Below are 20761 nucleotides of genomic sequence, written 5' to 3'. Positions count from 1 at the left end.
TCCTGGGTTCAGTTCCCAGCAACCACATGGTGGCTCACAACCATCTCTAGTGAGGTCTGGTGCCCTCTTCTGGCCTTCAGACATGCACGCAGACAGAATATTGTATACATAATAAATAAATAAGTATTTAAAAAAAAAGAAAAATATTTTCCAAGGGTCCAAGTCTTTATGTCAGAAATTTATAACCAAGATACAGAAAAAAAGTTAGTATGGAGATAATGTAACGGTATTCACTGTATATTTCAAATAACTTTTACTACTGTATCCGTTGACCACTATACAACAGAGTAACAAATACTGTCAACAGAAGTCAGAGTTCCAAGCCAGGACATAGCTCAGTGGTAGGTAGAGTGCTTGCCTATCCTGCATAAGGCCCTGTTGGCCCAGTTTTATGCTTCCAGAGTGCTAATACAAAAAACCTGAAAACATCTTAACCTACTTTACAGAGTAGAAAAATGGCCTCTATAGCTCCTGTATTCTGCTTCAGCCAGCCTTGTGTCAGTCCAGGATTCTTGGTTTTCTCTGTGTAGCCCTTACTGTCCTGAACTTGGTCTGTAGACCAGGCTGACAGGTTTCTTCTAGTTATTTGCATGGTTTGCTTTTCGAGACAGGGTTTCTCTGTGTTACAGCCCTGGCTGTCCTGGAACTCGCTCTATTTTGGAGGCTGGGAAGGTAACTTAGTGGTCTGTAGTGCTTCTGCAGAGGACCCAAGTTCAATTCTATGTCAGGCAGCTTACAATTACCTGTAACTCCAGCTCCAGGAATCTTGCTTCTCTGGCCTCTGTGGGCACCTGAACTCAAATGCCCATACCTAACTCACACACACATACCTCTATACACAGAAACATACATAACTAAAAAGAAACCTTTATGCACGTGAATGTTTTGTCTACACAAAGACATATGTGACGTGCATGCAGTGCCCATAGAGGCTAAAAGAGGGTGTCAGATTTTCTTTCTGTATGTGTATCTGTGTGAGTGTGTATACGTGTGTAGGAGAGTGCAGATGCCAGAAGATGGGGTTTAAATCCCTTAGAGATGGGGTTACAGACATTTGTGGACTGTCTGACTTGGGTGTTAGGCTCTCAATCATTTGAGAGGCTGAGGCAGGGAGGGAGATACTCTTGTGTTTCAGGTCAGCCTGGGTTGCCCAGGCCACACCTAATCTCTGCAGTACTGGCAAATATCCTGGGGCTTCATGTATGCTAGGCAAGAATTCTACCCACTGAGCTACATCCCCAGCCAGGACCTTGTCTTTAAATAATTTTTATTTTACTTATATGCGTGTGTCTGTGTGAAAGTATATGTTTATGTGTGTTAGTTCCTGCAGATACCAGAAAGTGGAGTCAGATTTCTTGGAGTTAGAGTTACAGGCATTTGTGGACTTTCTTAGAAACATGGGTGCTGAGCTCCCAACTTGAGTCCTCATAATTGAGCAGCAAGTGCTTACTGCTGAGCCATCTCTCCAGAAGGGAAGGGTGTGTGTGTGTGTGTGTGTGTGTGAGAGAGAGAGAGAGAGAGAGAGAGAGAGAGAGAGAGAGAGAGAGAGAGAGAGAGCAGCAAATGCCAGCTCTCCAGACAGGAAGGGTGTGTGTGTGTGTGTGTGTGTGTGTGTGTGTGTGTGTGTGCGCGCACACACACGCACACATGTGCTCAGGGAGTACTGAGGATTGAATACCCAGGTCTTTTCAAATGCGGGTTAAATGTTCTACTAACTGTTCTATATATCCCCAGTGTTTCAGTCAGAGTTAGTATTGCGGTGTTGAAACACCATGACCAAAGTAACTTGGGGGAGGAAAAGGGTTTATTTGGCTTACACTTACATATCACAATTCATCATGAGAGGAAATCAGGACAGAAATTCAAGCAGGGCAGGATCCTGGAGGCGGGTGCTAAGACAGAGGCCATGGAGAAGAGCTGCTTACTGGCTTGCTCCACATGGCTAATTCAGCCTGCTTTCTTGTAGAATCAGGACCACAAGCCTCTACCAACCCCCCAGCCCCACTCACAATGAGAGGGGCCCTCCCCACATCAATTACTAATTAAGAAAATGCCCTACAGGCTTGCCTATACCCCTATCTTCTGGAGGCATTTTCTCACTTGAGGCTCCCTCCTTTCTGATGACTCTAGCGTGCCAAGTTGACATAAAACTAGCCAGAACATCCAGTTGAAAACAATTTTTGGACTGGGCTGGTACCCTAGATTGACCCCAGGGCCTCATGATTGCTGAATAAACACTGCCAGTAAGCTGCATCTTCTGGTGAGCAGGTTTTTAAATACAGGGCTAAAGATAGAGATTGGTGGTAGAGTGCGTGTGTAGCTTGCTCAAGACCTTGGATTCAGTCCTTAGTACAGGCTAAAATAGTTGTATTTCTTTCTTAATGTTGCTTTCTACTGTTTTTATTTTTGTTTTATGGGTTTTTCTTCTCTAATTTTAACCTAGGTTAGTCTTAAACTTGCTGCTTTGTTGAGGATGATCCTGAGATCCTGATTCTCTTATTCTTAAGTGCTGTGGGTTCTTTTGTTTTTTGTTTTTAAGACTGGGGCTTGTAGAGTCTTCAGGTGACCTGGAACTCAATATATGTAGATGACTTTGAGCTCCTGATCTTCTTCCACTATTTTTAGTTTTTTTTTTTAAAGAGGTTCTTACCGTATTGTTCATGCTGCCCTAAAATTCACAATCCTTCTGCCTCAGCCTCCTGAGTACTGAGGTTATAGATATACGCCACCATACTTGGTAAGATTATATTTCTTTTTTTCATTTTTTTATGTGTGGGTATTGTGCCTGCATGTATGTCTGTGCTCCATGTGCATGTCTGGTATCCAGAAGAGGGCACTGGAACCCTTGGAACTGGAGTTAGAGCTGGTTGTTAGTAACCATGTGGGTGCTGGAAACAAATCCTGGTTCCTCTGCCAGGCCACAAGATGCTCTTATTAACCAGTGAGCCATCTCTCCACCATCTAAAATTACGTTTTTTGCCCTCTTTCTGAGAATCTGTATTCTTTGCCCTAGCTAGTTTTGCTTCAACTTGGCACAAGCTAAAGTCATCTGAGAGGATGGACCCTCGATTGAGAAAATGCCTCCATAAAGTCAGGCTCTAAACAGACAAGCCTTTAGGACACTTTCTTTTTGTCTCACTGCTCCCCCACCCTGCAGGACAGGATTTTTCTGTGTAGTCCTGGCTCCCCTCCAGGGCATCTTCATTAGCTCCTGCCTTCAGGTTCCTGCCCTATTTTGACTTCCTTTGATGATGAACAGCAAGGTGAAAGTGGAAGTGAAATAACCCTCTTTCTCCTGCTAGTTGCTTCTGCTCTCGATGTTTGATCACAGCAAAAAATACCCTAACCAAGACGAAAAATGATAGAAAAATATGTAAAGGGGCAGATGCAAAAAGAATACCAAAGAATGATAAAATGATCATGATAATGTTTGAATGGCTGTCTTCTTGTTTTTCGGTTCTCAAAAAAAAAATCTTGTCAAATATTAAAGAGGATTTGCTTTAATCCAGTCATACTGAACTGTATAGCAAATTGCCGAGTCTTGTTTTCATCAGCAGCAGTTTGGGGGGATCCCCATTATTTGGCTTTTGTGAAAATTAAGTGAGATGAGCACAGTCCATAGATTCTCCATGGATTTTCTGCCTTCCTTCCTTTCTTCCTTCCTTCCTTCCTTCCTTCCTTCCTTCCTTCCTTCCTTCCTTCCTTTCTTTTTCTTTCTTTTCATGTATAGTGTTCTGTCTGCAGGCCAGAAGAGGGCACCAGAGCTCATGGGTGGTTGTGAGCTACCATATGGTTGCTGTGAATTAACTTAGGACCTCTGGAAGAGCAGCCAGTGCTCTTAATCTCTGAGCCATCTCTCCAGCCCCTCTCCATGGATTTTCTTATGCAGTACTTGGAATATAAAATATAGGTGATTCCTTTCCTCTATAAATAGCTGGTTTTCAATTGCTTTTTTGCTTTTTCAGTTCTATGGCTCACATCCAGGCCCTTACACATGCTAGGCAAGCCCTCTCCCTCCAAGCTACACCTCCAACTCTTTATCTTTTTGCGATGTACTTTTTCAAATAAAGCAAGTTCAGAAACAATTACCTGTGTGTATATATGTATGTATGCATGCATGTATGTATGTGTGTGTGAGTATGTATGTGTGTGCATATATATGTGCACACACACATACATACACACACACACACACACACACACACACACACACACACATATATAGTTTTTTGAGACAACATTTAACAGCTCTGGCTATGCTGGAACTCACTTTGTAGACCAGGCTGACCTTGAACTCACAGAGATTCACCTACCTCTGCCTCTCAAGTACTGTAATTAAAGGCATGTGCTACCACTGCCCGGGCATGAATTACCAGTATCTTTAATGAGGCAGGGTATCACTTGAAAAACTTTTGGATTCTTCAATGTAGAAAACTGACACATAGAAATATCACAAATGTTAGCCTGGAGAGATGCCTCAGTTTTTAAGTATACTCTGCTCTTGCAGAGGACCTATATTTGATTCCCAGCACCCACATGGTGGCTCACAACCATCTGTAACACCAGTTTCAGGAAATATGATACCACCTTCTTTCCCCTTGAGCCCCAGACACGTGTGTGGTGCACATACACACAGGCAAACAAAGCAAGCATACCCATGGAATAAAACTTGAAAAATAACTTTCAAAGAAATATTACAGATGCATACCCTGTAGCTCTATAGACAGTATCCATTACAGAAACAAAGCAGCTACAAAAAAATGAGACAGCCCTTCCCCCCTCCCAAAAAAAAGCATCAAAGAAGGAGATAGGGATGTATTTTAGCTATGTTTAGAAAGTAGGTAAACAGAATGGAGCAGATGGCAAAGGAATTAAAAATGCTCAGTTCTCTGCTCACAGTCTGTCTCTTTCAGTAATTATCTGTTGATTATGTTTCCAGATCAGTTCCATTTTAATTGAAGAACAGAGTCATAAATGTATTGCTGAAGACCAGTTAAATGAGTAGGAAGGCTAAAAATAAGATTTTCTTAATGAGTACGCATGCCCTGATGGACTAGAACAGACATAACATCAAGGTTTTGAAGAAAGGGGGGGGGTATGTTTTAGAGGAATCCAGACTGGTGACGCTTCTGAAACTCAAATAATTTGAATGACAGGACTAATTGTAGTTCTAAATGGTAATGGATTTCTGTATTCCATTACCATTGGGAGATGGTAGTGTCAGAATTCATAGTGGTTACAATTTTTTTGAGTCAGGGTTTCTCTGTGTAGCCCTAACTGCCTTGAACTCGCTCTGTAGACCAGGTTGGCCTTGAACTCATAGAGATCCGTTAGCCTCTTCCTCCCTAATTCTGGTATAAAAGGCAAGTGCCACCACTGCCTGGCTAAGATTCAAGCTTCTTTGATAAAGCTAGGGGAGATAAATATGCCTGGGTGTAGTGCTGCATACTTGTTAAAACAGGGCTTGAGAGGAATAGGATCTTTATAAGCTTAAGACTAGACAAGACTAGCCTTGTCTACATAGTAAAGTCCAAGGTTACACAGGGCTACATAATGGAAGAGAGAAAGCTAGATTTCTGGGAGTGAATTTCTCTAATCCTAGCACACACTGGGGAGAACAAGGCAAGAGGACCATGCCTAGTTAAAGTATGACTAGGTTAAAGCATGACTAGGCTACATGAGTTGATAGCCAGATTGAGCCACAGAGGGAGACCCACTCTCAAAACAGAAGTAAGAAAACAGAACTAAAACCTTTCCATTTAAATTGAATGAGAGAGTTGGGCAGTGGTGGTGCACACAAGCCTTTATTCCCAGCACTTAGGGAGTTGCAGGACAACCAAGGCTGTATAGTAAGATCTTGTCTTAAAATCAAGTCTATAGGGGCTTGGCTCAGTGGTTAAGAGCACTGGCTGCTTTGCTCTTCTAGAACTTCTGAGTAAACAAAATACATGAACAAATAAACTTTTAAAAATACCCTTAGATGAATAGAGAAGGCTAAAGAGTGAAAGATGTGCCTAAGAATTATTAAGACATGAGGCTAGAGAGATGACTCAGTGGTTAAGAGCACTTAACTCTTGGAGAGGACCCAGGTTTGGTTCCGAGCACCCATGTGGTAGCTCCTGGCTTCCTTTAACTTCAGTTCCAGGAAATTTGATGCACTCATCTGACCTCTGAGGGTTCAGTGCACACACATAATACACATACACACAAGCGAACAGAACACTTATACACATTTTTTTAAATCTCAAAAAAGGCTAAAAATAATAATTAAGGTATTATACTTCTGGGCTGGGGAGATGGTTTAGTGGCTAAGAGTGCTTCCTGCTATTTCAGAGGATCTGAATTTAGTTCCCAGCATCTACATTAGGCTGCTCATAACTGCCTGTGACTCCAGTTTCAGGGGATCTGACACCTCATTCTGGGCTCTGGACACCTGCAGTGATGTGTTCATACCCACACAGGGACATACATATATGCACATAATTAAAAATAAAATGTATTCTTTTATAAGGTCAGCTGTGGTGGTACATGCCTTTAATCCTAACAGTCTTGGAAGGCAGAGACAAGCAGATCTCTATGAGTTCGAGGCCAGCCCAATCTACAGAGCAAATTCCAAGACAGCCAGGGCTACACAGAGAAACCCCTGTCTTGAAAAAGCAAAAAGAAAAGGAAAGATAAATTTTTTTTAAAGAATGGATTTATTTATTTATTTATTTGGTTTTTTGAGACAGGGTTTCTCTGTGTAGCCTGGAACTCGCTCTGTAGACCACGCTGGCCTCGAACTCACAGAAACAAAGCTGCTATGAACATAGTTGAGCACATGTCCTTGTGGCACGATTGAGCATCCTTTGGGTATATACCCAAAAGTGGTATTATTAGGTCTTGAGGAAGTTTGTTTCCTAATTTTCTGAGAAATTGCCACACTGACATCCAAAGGGGTTATACCAGCTTGCATTCCCACCAGCAATGCAGAAGTGTTCCCTTTTCCCCACAACCTGTCCAGCATAAGTTGTCATCAGTGTTTTTGATCTTGGCCATTCTTACAGGTATAAGATGGAATCTCAGAGTTGTTTTGATTTGCATTTCTCTGAAGACTAAGGATGTTGAACATTTCCTTAAGTGTCTTTCAGCCATTTTAGATTCCTCTGTTGGGAGTTCTCTGTTTAGGTCTGCACTCCATTTTTTTAAATTGGATTATGTGTTCTGTTGGTGACCAATTTCTTGAGTTCTTTGTATATTTTGGAGATCAGACCCTCTGTCTGATGTGGGGTTAGTGAAGATCTTTTCCCATTCTGTAGGCTGTCGTTTTGTTGACCGTGTCCTTTACTTTACAGAAACTTTTCAATTTCAGGAGGTTCCGTTTATTAATTGTTTCTTTCAGTGTCTGTGGTGCTATGGTTATATTTAGGAAGTGGTTCCTCGTGCCAATGCATTCAAGTGTACTTCCCACATTCTCTTCTATAAGGTTCAGTGTGGCTGGCTTTATGTTGAGGTCTTTGATCCCTTTGTACTTGAGTTTTGTTCATGGTGATAGATATGGGTCTATTTTCATTCTTCTACATGTTGATATCCAGTTATGCCAGTACCACTTGTTAAATATGCTTTCTTAGCCAGGTAGTGGTGGCGCACGCCTTTAATCCCAGTACTCGGGAGGCAGAGGCAGGCGGATCTCTGTGAGTTCGAGGCCATCCTGGTCTACAAGAGCTAGTTCCAGGACAGGCTCCAAAGCTACAGAGAAACCTTGGCTCGAAAAACAATAAATAAATAAACTTTCTTTTTTCCATTTGATGTTTTTTGCTTCCTTGTCAAAAATCAGGTGTTTGTAGATGTGTGGATTGATATCCGGCTCTTCTATTCCATTCCATTGGTCCTCCTGTCTGTTCTTACGCCAATACCAGGCTGTTTTCAAGTACTGTAGCTCTATAGTAGAGTTTGAAGTCAAGGATTGTGATGCTCCCAGAAATTCTTTTATTGTTCAGGCTATCCTGGGTTTTTTGCTTTCCATATGAAGTTGAGTACCATTCTTTCGAGGTCTTTGAAGAATTTGGCTGGGATTTTGATGGACATTGCGTTGAATCTGTTAGAATTCCATATTCTTGAAGATTTTTCTAGATCTACTCAGTCAAGTCTATTGGAAGATAAAATGGAGAAATCTGTGCTTTTAACAGAATTTGCTGCCAGACATGTACACATTCTGAACGGTATTTTCTCTATAAAACCAAGCTAGGCTTACTTATTTTAAGATATATTAAAAACAATAGTTTGCTGTTTTCTTGCTATTTCAAGATAGGGTTTCACTGTGTAGTCCCTGGCTGTCCTGGCACTTGCTTTGTAGATCATGCTGGCCTCTCTCTTCTGAGTGTTGGGATTAAAGGCATGAGCCATCACCACCCAGCTTATTTTGCTTTTTTTTTGAGATTGAATCTCACTGTGTTATCTCATCTTGCTTTGTACTTCTGGCTTAAGCAACTCTCCTGTCTCCGACTTCCAAGTAGTTACGTCTGCAGGTATGTATTGCCACCCCCAGTTCTACCATCTAATTGTGAAATTCCAGGTTGTGTTCATGTAATTCTATGTGGAACTTTAAAACTACTTCATCTGTTGTGATCTGGCTTCAGTTTATTTTCAGAAAGTATACTTAATTGCTCTCTCTTTAAGCAGTATTTTGAAGATAATTTTATTTTCTGAGAACTTAAGGAAGAAACTGCGCAACTAGTGGTGAGCTATCTCAAACTAAAACTAAAAAGAATAAAAATGTGAGCCAGTGTTCTCTGAACTGAGAGGAGCTGTGTTTAGTTGCTTTTATTTTATTTATTTCTAGACTATCCTTATTCTTTAACAATCTGATATATGTATTCAATGTATCTATATCATATCCTCTAGTTACTTATTTTTAAGGAATTTCCAAATGCTTTTCTTAGGTGGCTTTGCTGTAGGAGAACTATTTGTGTTTTCACTCCAAGACCACCCATGGAGTGGACCATACTTTTCTAGTGGATTCAGAGAAGATAGAAGGATGCAGAGAACAAGGAGAGGCTAAAAAGAAAAGGGTGAAGTGATTTTCTCTGTCGCTCCATGAATCAACTGGATTCATTCCCTAGTATTTGACTTGAGCTTTATTGAAAATAAAACATTAAAAGAAGCTGAAATAATAGGCTTTATATAGCTTCCTGTACATGATTTCAAGCTTGAGTCCGAAGCAAGTAACTAGGTACTAAGTTTGTATACCCCGAATGTATTTAGTAGATTGTGGTCCTCTAACCTCTCTGAGGTCTGCTACATGAGACATTTAAGATGTTTAAGTTTTCTGCAGTGATCCATGACCATTCCTAAAAGCGACCCATGCCACTACACTGACAATACTCCCCAAAGATAAACTTTGTACTACAAACTGTTCAGGACAATTTCCAGGTGATTAGCTAAGATGGTCCAACCAGGACTTCAGATAAGTCCTGTACTTTCCCATCACATGGAGACTGGACAACAGCTAACTTTCCTGGGACTTGACCATTATCTCAGTTTGCTCAGGCTCCTCCAAATATGCCGCCATTTCCAGATGGCAAGAAGTAATTTTAAGAACATGACACCTAAACTCTCAAAAGTGGGGTGGGTGTATTCCATTCATTTGGTGGATTATGGATGTTTGTCATTATTTAGGGTAGGTGGTTACACATTGTTATTGGTCACGGTCAGGGAGGAAACTAAACAAAGGAGATTAAATTCTATGATATTGTTCTCAAAAACAAAAGAGGGATATAGAAATGATAGGATAAAAAGGTAGATTATTGAATATACTTTCAAACTGAAAAAGCAACTACTAGTCTCAAATATTTTACACTGGTATGGGTTTTTGTATATGATACAAATTTAAGGTTATTTTTGTTATACTGTATATATGTTTTGTTATATTGTATATATGTTTCTTTTATTGTTTAAGGTATTTTTGTACACTGATACAAATTTAGGATTATTTTTCTTATGCTGTATATATGTTTCTATTCTTGTTTAAGGTATTATACCTATGCAGCTCATTTTGAAATGTAATATAAAGTTTTAGTCCTTGAAAGCTATTCAGAATAATAACGAAAGACAGGTTAGTAGTTAGTCATAATACAACAATCAAACTTACAATTATGTTAGGTATGTTTTCAAGGTCATAATATATATATATAAGATAGATGGTCTTTAAACACTGCAGAGACCTACAGAATTTAATATTTAAAATGTTTTAAAAACAAGTCTTTTCATGACAGTGAAACACATCTGCTACTGGCAGCACCAGTTTACTTCAAAAAGGATGATGGGCATCATTGAACCTCCATTTTGAGTTTGCTTTCATTGTGGCAAAGATAGCCATTTGGGCAAGAAACTGCCCTTACCTTAACTAACAGTGTGCTGTCCAAATTAGACAAGTAGGACACAAAAGAAGTGACTGCCAAACTTTGCCAGGACTTAGGACAGTCATTCAAAATTTTCTTCTTCACAAAAAATTCTGTCAGATATTTTAGGTCTGTAGGCCAAAGATGGATGCCCCAGTGTTAGAGAGGAACCTTGGGGTGACTTTCTAGGCAGCCAGATGTTTGTTATTTCTATAATTTTAGAAGTTGTTTGCTCTGCACTTCTCAAGTCTCTGATGGGGTTGAAGATTAAATTGTTAGAGTTTTCCTTAGAAGTTAAATTAGATAGAAAAAAAGTAAAACTAGATACAAAATTTTTAGACTCACCAAGATAGGATAGATAATGAAGTTTTTTATCTGAATTTGCCAAATACTAATGGACTGGACATTGTGAATATATTTCTTACTTGATAATTGTTCTTATTATATATAGTTTTACTTTCTTAAAACTGATCCTTTTTGATCTAGGCACTGGTGGTGCATGCTTTTCATCCCAGCACTCAGGAGGCAGAGACAGGTGGATCTCTTTGAGTATGAGGCCAGCTTGATCTACAGAGTGAGTTCCAGGACAGTCAAAAATACACAGAAACCCCATCTCGAAAAACCCAAACAAAAACAAAAGCAACTAATACCTTTTTGATATATATATATATATATATATATATATATATATATATATATAGTTTTACTATGTTAGAGTTAAAACCTTTCCCTTTTATTTAGACAAAAAGGGGGAAATGTTGTGGGAGTTTTATTTGTTTTTTTATTTGTTTTCACTCTAAGGCCATCCATTGAGTTTTCTGGCTCACTCAGAGTAGATAGAGGGGTGTAGATGATAAGGAGGGACTGAAAAGATGCTTGTTCTTTTCTATTGGAAAAATGGAGAAGAGTGTGAAGTGTTTTTTGCCCCATGGCTCCATGAATCAATCAGGTTTATTCTTTAATATTTGACTCCCGAGCTTTATTGTATAGTAAAATATTAAAAGAAGCTGCAGTAGGCCTTATCTACCTTCTCTAACAGCAGTGTATGAAAGACCTCATTCAACATCCTCTCCAGGATTTGCTGTTGCCACTGTATTTCATTTTATTAAAGGGTGTATAGTGGTATTGAGTTGTATTCTTTTTGTTTTATATATCCCAGAGTGGCCTCCAACGATGGCCTTGAACACCAGATCCTCCTGTCTTTGCTTTCCAAGTGTTGTACTTATAGGCATTCACCACCATACCTGATTTATGTAGTGCTGGGGAGAAAACTCAGGGCCTTGTGCATGCTGGGAAAACACCCTACCATCTGACCTAAATTCCTAGCCCCTAAGTAAAGTGTGTTTAGGGTTTCGTATCTTTGAGGTTTTCATTTATGCAAGCATGATTTGTTGAAAATACTGTTCTCTGGATTTGCAGAGTAGTTCATGCTTGTAATCCTGAAACTCAGGAGACTGAGGCAGAAGAATCATCTCAAGTTTGAGGCCAGTCTAGACTATATGAGACCCTGTTCCAAAACGAAAAAAAAAAAAAACCCTCCAGGACAGCCAGAGCTATTACACAAAGAAACTGTTTCACAGTGGGTGTGTGTGGGTGTGTGGAAACCATGACTATGAACAGACAACACAACAAAAACCAAAAGCATATACCAGTGGTTCAATTCAACATTCTTTAGAATCTTTGACAAATGAAATGTTTTATGATCTTATATTTTATGTATTATTAAATAGTAATGTCTTTTAAACTGTAATGTTTGCTTAATTTTTTGGTGTTTTTAAGATGTGTCTCATGAGCTGTGTGGTTACCACCATACACACTTTTAATTTCAGCACTTCGGTAGGTGGATCTCTGAGTCTAAGGCCAGCCTGGTCTATAGAGCTAGTTCTAGGACAGCCAGGACTACACAGAGAAACCCTGTCTCAAATAACCAAAAAATAAAAACAAAAAAGATGGTGTCTCATGTAAACCAGGTTGGCCTGGAACTATAAAGGTGAAGCAACCTTGAAATCTTGATCCTCTTTCATCTGTACTACCACCCTCAGTTTAAATCTTATAAAATACTAAACTTTAAGGATAATTTTTAAGAAAGAATATTTGAGTCAATTGTGGTGGCTTACCATGTAATCTTGGTGCTCAGGTGAATGAGGCATGAGGATTTCAAATTTCTGGTCCATCTGAGCTGCCAGATGAGATCTTATCACAAAAAAGAAAAAGTATCATCAGGTCCAGCTCCCAATTTATTTCATAGGATTTATATTTTCTTTTTTAAAAAAGATTAATTTGCTTTCTTTTATTTCTATGTTTCTGTACCTGCATGAGTTTTTTTCATCATGTGTATGGAGACAGGTGTACAAATGTCTAAAGAGGCTAGAGGGCTTTGGATCCCCTGGAACTGGAGTCATAGGAAGTTGTGAGCCATTACTCCACCCTCTGGGATTCCTATATTCTGTGTACCTCTACTTGGTGGGCTTAGCTTAAGAAAGGTGCTTTGCAAGGCAGGCGATGGTGGCAAATGCCTTTAATCCCAGCACTTGGGAGGCAGAGCCTGGCCGATCTCTGTGAGTTCAAGGCCAGCCTGGTCTACAGAAGAGTGAGTTCCAGGATAGCCAGTGCTGTTACACAGAGAAACCCTGTCTCACCCCCCCCCACACACACACAAAAGAAACTTGCTTTGCTAAAGTAATTTTAACATATATACTTATTTCATTGTGTAAGTATGCATGCACCACAGCACATGTGTAGAGGTCAGAGAACAAGTTCTAATTGGTTCTCTCCTTTTACCATAGATTCCTGGGATCAAACTCAGGTTATCAGCCCTAAAGTGACTTTTTGGTTTTATTGTATTTTTTGCTGCTGCTGCTGCTGCAAACTCCTCCACCACAAATACTTGGTGAAGCAAGGTTTCTCACTAAGTAGACCAGGTTTGGCCTTGAACTCAAAGAGATCCACCTGCCTCTGCTCCCAGGTGCTAATAAAGGCATGTTTTACCATGCCCAGTTGTTTTTCTTTGTTTGTTTTTGTGGGGTTTTTTGGATACTGTTTTGGTAGGAATCTTAGGTCGGCCTCAAACTTATGAACTTGCCTTCACCTCCTGAGTGCTGGGATAATAGGCATATGCCACCACACCTCTTTGTGGCTTTTTGTTCCTGATATTTGAGGTTTAGGTCTTAACTATGTTGCCCAAGCTGGTCTTGGGCTTTTGGGCTCAGGAGATCCTCTTATTTTAATGTCCTGGGTAGCTGTAATTATAAACAAGACCTGCTAAACCCAACCTTAAATGCCAACTTGAGTATATTCACAAGATCTCATTTTGTCTTTTGTAGATGGTGTTATCTGAGAAGGTTAGTCAGCTGATGGAATGGACCAATAAAAGACCTGTAATAAGAATGAATGGAGACAAGTTCCGTCGCCTTGTTAAAGCACCACCAAGAAATTACTCTGTTATTGTGATGTTCACTGCTCTCCAACTTCATAGACAGTGTGTCGTTTGCAAGTATGATCTTTCATCTCCACTTTGAAATTAAATAGGTTTTTGGTTTTTAACTTTTTCTATCTCAGAAGAATCAAATTTGTACAGTGGGTTTGTTAATAAATAGAGTATACCTTACTCATGGGTTATATAATAACAGACAATATTACTGTTTTGTTTTTTTAAGGTTTATTTATGTATTCTATGTAAGTGTTCTGTATTCATTCATGCCAAAAGAGGAAATCAGATCCCATTACAGATAATTGTGAGCTGCCATGTTGTTGCTGAGAATTGAATTCAGGAACTCTAGAAGACCAGCTGAACCATCCCTCCAGCATTTAGCACTACTCTTTTATAATTAGTTTGGTTGTGCAATTGGTAGGGAAGAAAGAATAAAATATTGTAGCTATCATGAATTATGTAAAAATCAAAGAGCCACCATTTGGATTGATAATCAGTTTATACACTAGTTGTAGTGACTTTTTATTTTTTTGGTTTTTCGAGACAGGGTTTCTCTGTAGCTTTAGAGCCTGTTCTGGAACTAGCTCTTGTAGACCAAGCTGGCCTTGAATTTACAGTGCTGCCTCTGCCTCCCCAGTTCTGGGATTAAAGGTGTGCGCCACCACTGCCCGGTTGTGACATAATTTTTATTATGTATTTGTACATGCATGTAACATGAAGGAGCCAGGCCTGCTTGTTGGGGTTTCTGTCCCGCCTGGTACCCCACAGCCAGCAAGCCCCAAAGAAATAACACAGAGATCTTTATAAGTTACAAAGCTGATTGGCCCATTAGCTCTAGCCTCTCACTGGCTAACTCTCACATCTTGATTAACCCATTTTTCTGATCTATGTTAGCCACGTGGCTCAGTACCTTTTTCAGTGGGGCAGATCACATCTTGTTGCTTCGGTGATCTCGGCAGGAGTGGGAGGAATCAATTTCCTCCTTCCCAGAATTCTCCTGTTCTCATTACATCATTTCTACTTCCTGTCTGGTTTTCCACCTATATTTTCTGTCTGGCCAATCAGCGTTTATTTATAACATGATTGACAGAATACAGACACATGCACGTGTGAGTGAGTGCATTTGTGTACATAATGTTACATGTAGAGGCCAGAGAACAACTTTCAGAAGTCAATTTTGTCCTTCCAACAGGATCCTTCCACCATAGAGTCTAGGGGTTGAACACAAGTCAACAGGCTTTACATGGCAAGTACTTTCTTTCACCCATTGAGTATCTCCTGGCCCCATGTTACAAATACTTTTAGGCTGAGGATGTAGCTCAGGATATCAGGGTAGACAATTGCCTAGCATTAGAAAAAGTCCTGGGTTCAATCCCCAGTACTCCAAAAGGAAGGGTTTATAAATGCTTTCAATTTCACACTTTTTTTCTTTTGGGATTTTATTTTATATTTCTGAAGTAGAGTTATAATTTGTTATAGGGGTTTTATTTATTTGTGTGTACATGAAAATTATGCAAGTATATAGAGGTCAGAAAACAGGTGTGGAAGTTGGTTGTCTCTCTCTAGCATATGGGTCCCAGGAATTGAACTTAGATTGTAAGTCTCAGCAGAAAGCTCATTTACCCCCTGAGCCAGCTCACCAGCCCTTAAAAGGGGATTTTTACTATATTTCTTTTAAACCAAGTCTCACTGTATATCCTTGACTGTCCTGAAACTTGATAATATGTAAGCTGTGCTTGCCTTGAACTCACAGAGATCAGCCTGCCTCTGCCTCACAGATGCTAGGGTTAAATGTGTGTGCCACCATGCCCAACCTATTTTTATTGTTTAAAGGTTTGATTTTTATTATGTGTATCTATTCAGAGGTATGTGTGCATGAGTTCAGGTTCCCTTGGAGGCCAGAGGCATTTGATATTCCTGGAGCTAGAGTTACAGGTGGTTGTGAACCACCTGACCTGGGTACTGAGAAATAAAGTTAGATTCTCTACAAGAGCAGTACATTCTCTTAATATCTGAGTCATCTTTCCAGCCACTTTTTAAAAAAGATTTTTATTTATTATGTATACAGTATTCTCAGTACTCTGCCTGCAGGCCAGAAGAGGGCACCAGATCTCATTACAGATGGTTGTGAACCACCATGTGGTTACTGGGAATTGAACTCGGGACCTTTGGAAGAGCAGGCAGTGCTCTTAACCGCTGAGCCATCTCTCCAGCCCTCCAGCCACTTTTGTTTTCTTCTTAATTATGTATAGGTGGAGAGGAGGTGGAACTTAAATGAAGTAGTGTAAAGCTCCCTTTCAAGGGCTGGTGAGTTGGCTCAGAGGAGTTGGCATGTGAATGTAGATACCTATAGAGGCCAACATGATCCATTACAGATGCTTATAAGCTGCCTGATGTTGAGTTCTTACAACCAAACTCAGATTCTCTGCAAGAGCAGTGTAAGCTCTAAACAGTCGCGGCAACTCTCTAACCCCTTATGTAATTAAAAACAGTTGTACGTGGGTGAGTTGTTTTTGTTATGGAGGGGAAAGGGAAAAGGGGGGACAGACAGAGAGACAGACACGTGTGCACACGCCAAGAAAGGACAGGAAGAGAGAGATTCAAGATGGCGGGGCAGGGGTGGGGGTTGGGGGGGTCGCTGGGAGTGGGCATGGCTTTCCCCTTAAAGGGCCAAAAGAATAACAGCATCTGTGCTTCAGAGTATGTGTGAGGGTTTGTACATGTGTTCATATGTGTGCGGGTACATGTTTGTGCCTGGGTGTAGAGGCCTGAGTATTTGGTGTCATCTTCAGAAATGTTGTCTACCTTCTTTGAAGCAGGGTCTCTCCTTTGCCTGGAGCACACTGGTTAGGCTGGATTAGCTAACCAGCCAGCCCTAGGGATCCGCTTGTCTCTGCTTCCCAAGTGCTGCAATTAGGAGGACATCACCACTCTTGCTTTTTAAACATGACTTCTGGGAGATGAACTAATGTCCTCATGTTTTCAAGGCAAGCACTTTACTGACTGAGTCGTCTTTTCAGCCTCCAGATCTTATTTAATTTTTAAAAATTTGAGACAGGGTCTCACTGGGTAGCCCTGGCTGTCCTGAAACTTGCTATAACAGCAGGCAAGGTTTTAACTTTGACTATCTTTGCCTTCTGAGTGTTAGTATTACAGGCCTGTGCCACTGTGTCTGTCTGGTTACATACTTTTGATTTTTAAAGTAGACTGTTAGATCTTCTTTGCCTGATGATTTAGGGTCTCAAAATTGTGAGAGTTTGGGGTATAGATCAGTGTTAGATTCCTGCCTAGAATGTGTGGGACCCTGGGTTCAATCCCCAGCACCAAACCCAAAAATTGTTGTATGCCCATACTCCTTCCTACGAAGAGTCTGAAACAGAAGGAACATTTGAGACCAGTATAGTGTGGTATAGGTTGAGCAACATAGCAAGACCCTGTCTTAAAAACAAGAGTGGTAGCAGCACACTGGCTGGAGAGAGACCAGCTGTTAGAGCCCATTATTGCTCTTGGAGAGTACCCAACTCAGTTCTAGGAACCCATGTTGGGCAGCTGATAACCTCCCGTAACTCCAGCTCCAGATCAGTAGATCTGATGCCTCTGGCCTCAGTGGGCACTGGCATTCATGTGCACACATCCTCACACAGACACATGTACATAGAAATAAATCCTTTAATTCCAGGACATCCAGGGCTACACAAAGAAACTCTGTCTTAGGGGGAAAAAACACCAAAGGAGGGAAAGCCTCCATAGTTTATAGAGGATGTTAGCTGCATTTCTTTGTTTTGTGACTACCAAAGATGTTTTGGAGCCTGGCTGTGGTGGCACATACATCTAATCTGGAAGCAGAGGCAGGCAGATCTCTGTAAATTAAGGCCAGCCTGGTCTACAGAGTGTGTTACAGAATATCCAGGGCTACCTAGTGAGACCCCCATCTCAAAAAAATTTTTTTAATTGTTTTGGGTGGCTGCAGAGATGGCTCAGTGGTTAAGAGCACTGACTGTTCTTCCACAGAACTTGGGTTCAATCCCCAGCACCCACAACCTTTTTTTTTTTGAGACAGGGTTTCTCTGTGTAATAACCCTGGCTGTCCTGGAACTTAATCTGTAGATCAGGCCAGCCTCAAACTCAGATCCACCTGCCTCTGCCTCCCTCACAACTGGGATTAAAGGCATGTGCTGCCACCACCACCCAGCTTGCCAATAATTTTAAATATTTCTTTTACTAAAAATTGCCATTATGCTAGACGGGAAGAAGAGGCAGGTGAATGTCTGAGTTCAAGGTCAGCCTTGTTTACAGAGTGAGTTCCAGGATAGCCAGGTACACAGTGAAACCCTGTCTCAAAAAAAACAACAGCAACAAATTGCTATTACTTAATTAGGTTTTGTTTTACTGCTGGTAAACTGCATTGATTTTTAAATTGTTTCATATATTTTTTTTGCTTTATTCCCCACCAATCTGATTTCATTCAGGCAAGCTGATGAAGAATTCCAGATTCTGGCAAACTCTTGGCGGTACTCCAGTGCATTTACCAACAGAATATTTTTTGCCATGGTGGATTTTGATGAAGGTTCCGATGTATTTCAAATGGTGAGATGTTTGATTTTTTTCTTGTATACAGGAATAAAGCATGGATAAAGCAAAATACAATTTTGGTGATTACAAGAAGTTAAATAGTGGTGCTGGAGGTATAGCTACTTGGTTAAGATCACTCATTCCTCTAGCAGAGGACTTGGGGTTTGGTACCCAGCACCCACATGGTAGTTCAAAACCATCCATAACTCCACTTCCAAGGAATCTGATGCCTTCTTCTAGTCTTCACGGCAGCAGGCATTCATATAGTATACATACATACATGCAAACAAAACTCTCATACACATAAATCTAAAAATATTGTTAAGAAGTTAAATAGGAATACTTTAATGCAAAAGCTAGAGTAGCTAGTGAACTAAAAGCAAAATTTGACTAATCAAAAAAGTCAGTAACCAATGCCAACCAGTATGTTGTGTGGCATGGTCTGTGTACCCTTTTAAGTGTGTTGTGCGGCATGGTCTGTGTAGCATAGGCTGGATACAAACTTCCAATCCTTTCTTCTCCATCCCCAAGTATTGGGACTATAAGTGTTCATCATCCTACCTGACAACTTACACAATACACACTCAAACACACAAATGTGTGTGTGTGTGTGTGTGTGTGTGTGTAAAGCAGAGAGGAATTTGTTCAGTGTGGGAAGAACAGTGGCACCTTCTATTGGTACTAGTTTAAACAGAAGAATTGGGCAGTGGGGAAGAGGTATGTGTAATTAATTAAACAGCCAAGTGAAGGTGTCATCTGATCATTTTCTCAGTTCTGGTTCATCAAGATGGTCAGTCCAAAGTCAGTATAGCTTGGGATCAATCTGGTTCCCCCAACATCATCTTTGCTACAGAATGCAGCCTTGTCTCCCAGATAATTGCCTTATTTGTCACAAGGTTTTTCTTGTCCTTCAAGGATTTGTTTTTCTGGGACTTACACAAATTTTTTTGTAAATACATAAAGAACAAGCCAGGCACTTGTTCCTATACTCCTAGCAGTTGGTAGGTGCTTATTCTGGAACTTGCTGTGCAGACTTGACTGACCTCCAACTCATAAATATCTACCTGCCTCTGCCTCTCCAGTGCTGGGGTTACAGATGTGTGACCCCATGTCTGGTGTTTTATTTCAAGACAGGGTCTTGCAAAGTTGTCCAAGCTTGTCTTGAACTCAGAGTGTTTCTCTAACAGTCTTTTAAGTTGAACTCTTCCCGTTTTAGTATCATGAGGTTGTAACAGCTATATAAAATAAGTTTAGGTGTCATGAATGTATACTTAATTTTTTAAGAATCTCTGAGCAACCTTAAATAACTGGTATGGGAAATTTCCTATTCAAGTTGAAAAAAATTGTATGTTACCTAGAAATTTCTATTTGGATAATAAAGTGTAATTGTTACAGTCAGGGGTAGCCTTGCATTTGAAAGCCTACTACTCCATAATGCTCCTTAGATAATCATGATCTTCATGTGTGTGAAAAGCCTAAATTTCTCCCAGGCATGGTGGTACATTCTTTTAATCCTAGCACTCAGCAAGCAGAGACAGGAGGATTATTGCAAGTTCAAGGCCAGCCTGGATGACACAGCAAAACCCTGTCTTAAAAAAATGTTTAATTTTAAAAATTAGTTGTCGTTAAGATTATTTTCTTGGTAACTTATGTTTTCATGGACTATTTTTGATTCAGCTAAACATGAATTCCGCTCCAACTTTCATCAACTTTCCTCCAAAAGGAAAACCCAAAAGGGCTGATACATACGAGTTACAGGTGCGAGGGTTTTCAGCTGAACAGATTGCCCGCTGGATCGCAGACAGAACTGATGTCAATGTAAGTTTCCCTACTTTACAAAAAGTCTTTTTTTCACTGTCTTTGAATCTGAACTGGGAGTCATAGCTGGTCTTGTCTTCATGGCACTGAGATGGAATCATTTGGTGGATCTTTCATAAGTAGGATTTAACAGGATCATCTTGATAAAGAGTAATATTATAAAATACCTTGTCTTAGCCTGTTGAGTTCAGAATAGAAACCATTTTCCTGACCATAGTGTGTGTACTTAGCAAAATTTCTTAATCTAAGGGGTATTGTGTTTTAACTAAAATAATACTGTGCCTATTACATATTGTTTCTAGGGTATAGTTTTGACTGATTGGAGTAATATGGTTAAAATATTTTTCCTGAAAATTACATTTTTAACTGCTTTTTGTAGAGATGAGATGAGCAGGCCTGCTTTTCATCCCGCCTGGATCTCACACAGCTAGCTTTACACCCAAAATAACAACACACAAATTGTATTCTTTTAAACACTGCTTGGCCCATTAGCTCTAGCCTCTTATTGGCTAACTCTCACATCTTGCTTAACCCATTTCTATTAATGTGTGTAGCAGCACAA

General features: G+C 40.2%; 1 protein-coding gene across 2 annotated transcripts in view; it reads left to right on the top strand.

The window, feature by feature from the left end:
• Magt1 (magnesium transporter 1) overlaps nt 1–20761 on the top strand; it is a 43539-nt gene that overhangs the window by 5567 nt on the left and 17211 nt on the right. For both annotated transcript variants that reach the window (XM_038316365.1, XM_038316364.1), the window contains exons 2-4: nt 13703–13872; nt 18279–18396; nt 20059–20199. In XM_038316365.1, coding sequence (XP_038172293.1) covers nt 13703–13872; nt 18279–18396; nt 20059–20199 — 429 coding nt within the window. The remainder of the gene's footprint in view (nt 1–13702; nt 13873–18278; nt 18397–20058; nt 20200–20761) is intronic.

Source organism: Arvicola amphibius, chromosome X, assembly GCF_903992535.2.
Source record: "Arvicola amphibius chromosome X, mArvAmp1.2, whole genome shotgun sequence".
In the NCBI taxonomy this organism is placed as follows: domain Eukaryota; kingdom Metazoa; phylum Chordata; class Mammalia; order Rodentia; family Cricetidae; genus Arvicola; species Arvicola amphibius.
Note: the sequence above shows the minus strand (reverse complement) of the source record. Positions and strands in the feature narration are given on the sequence as shown.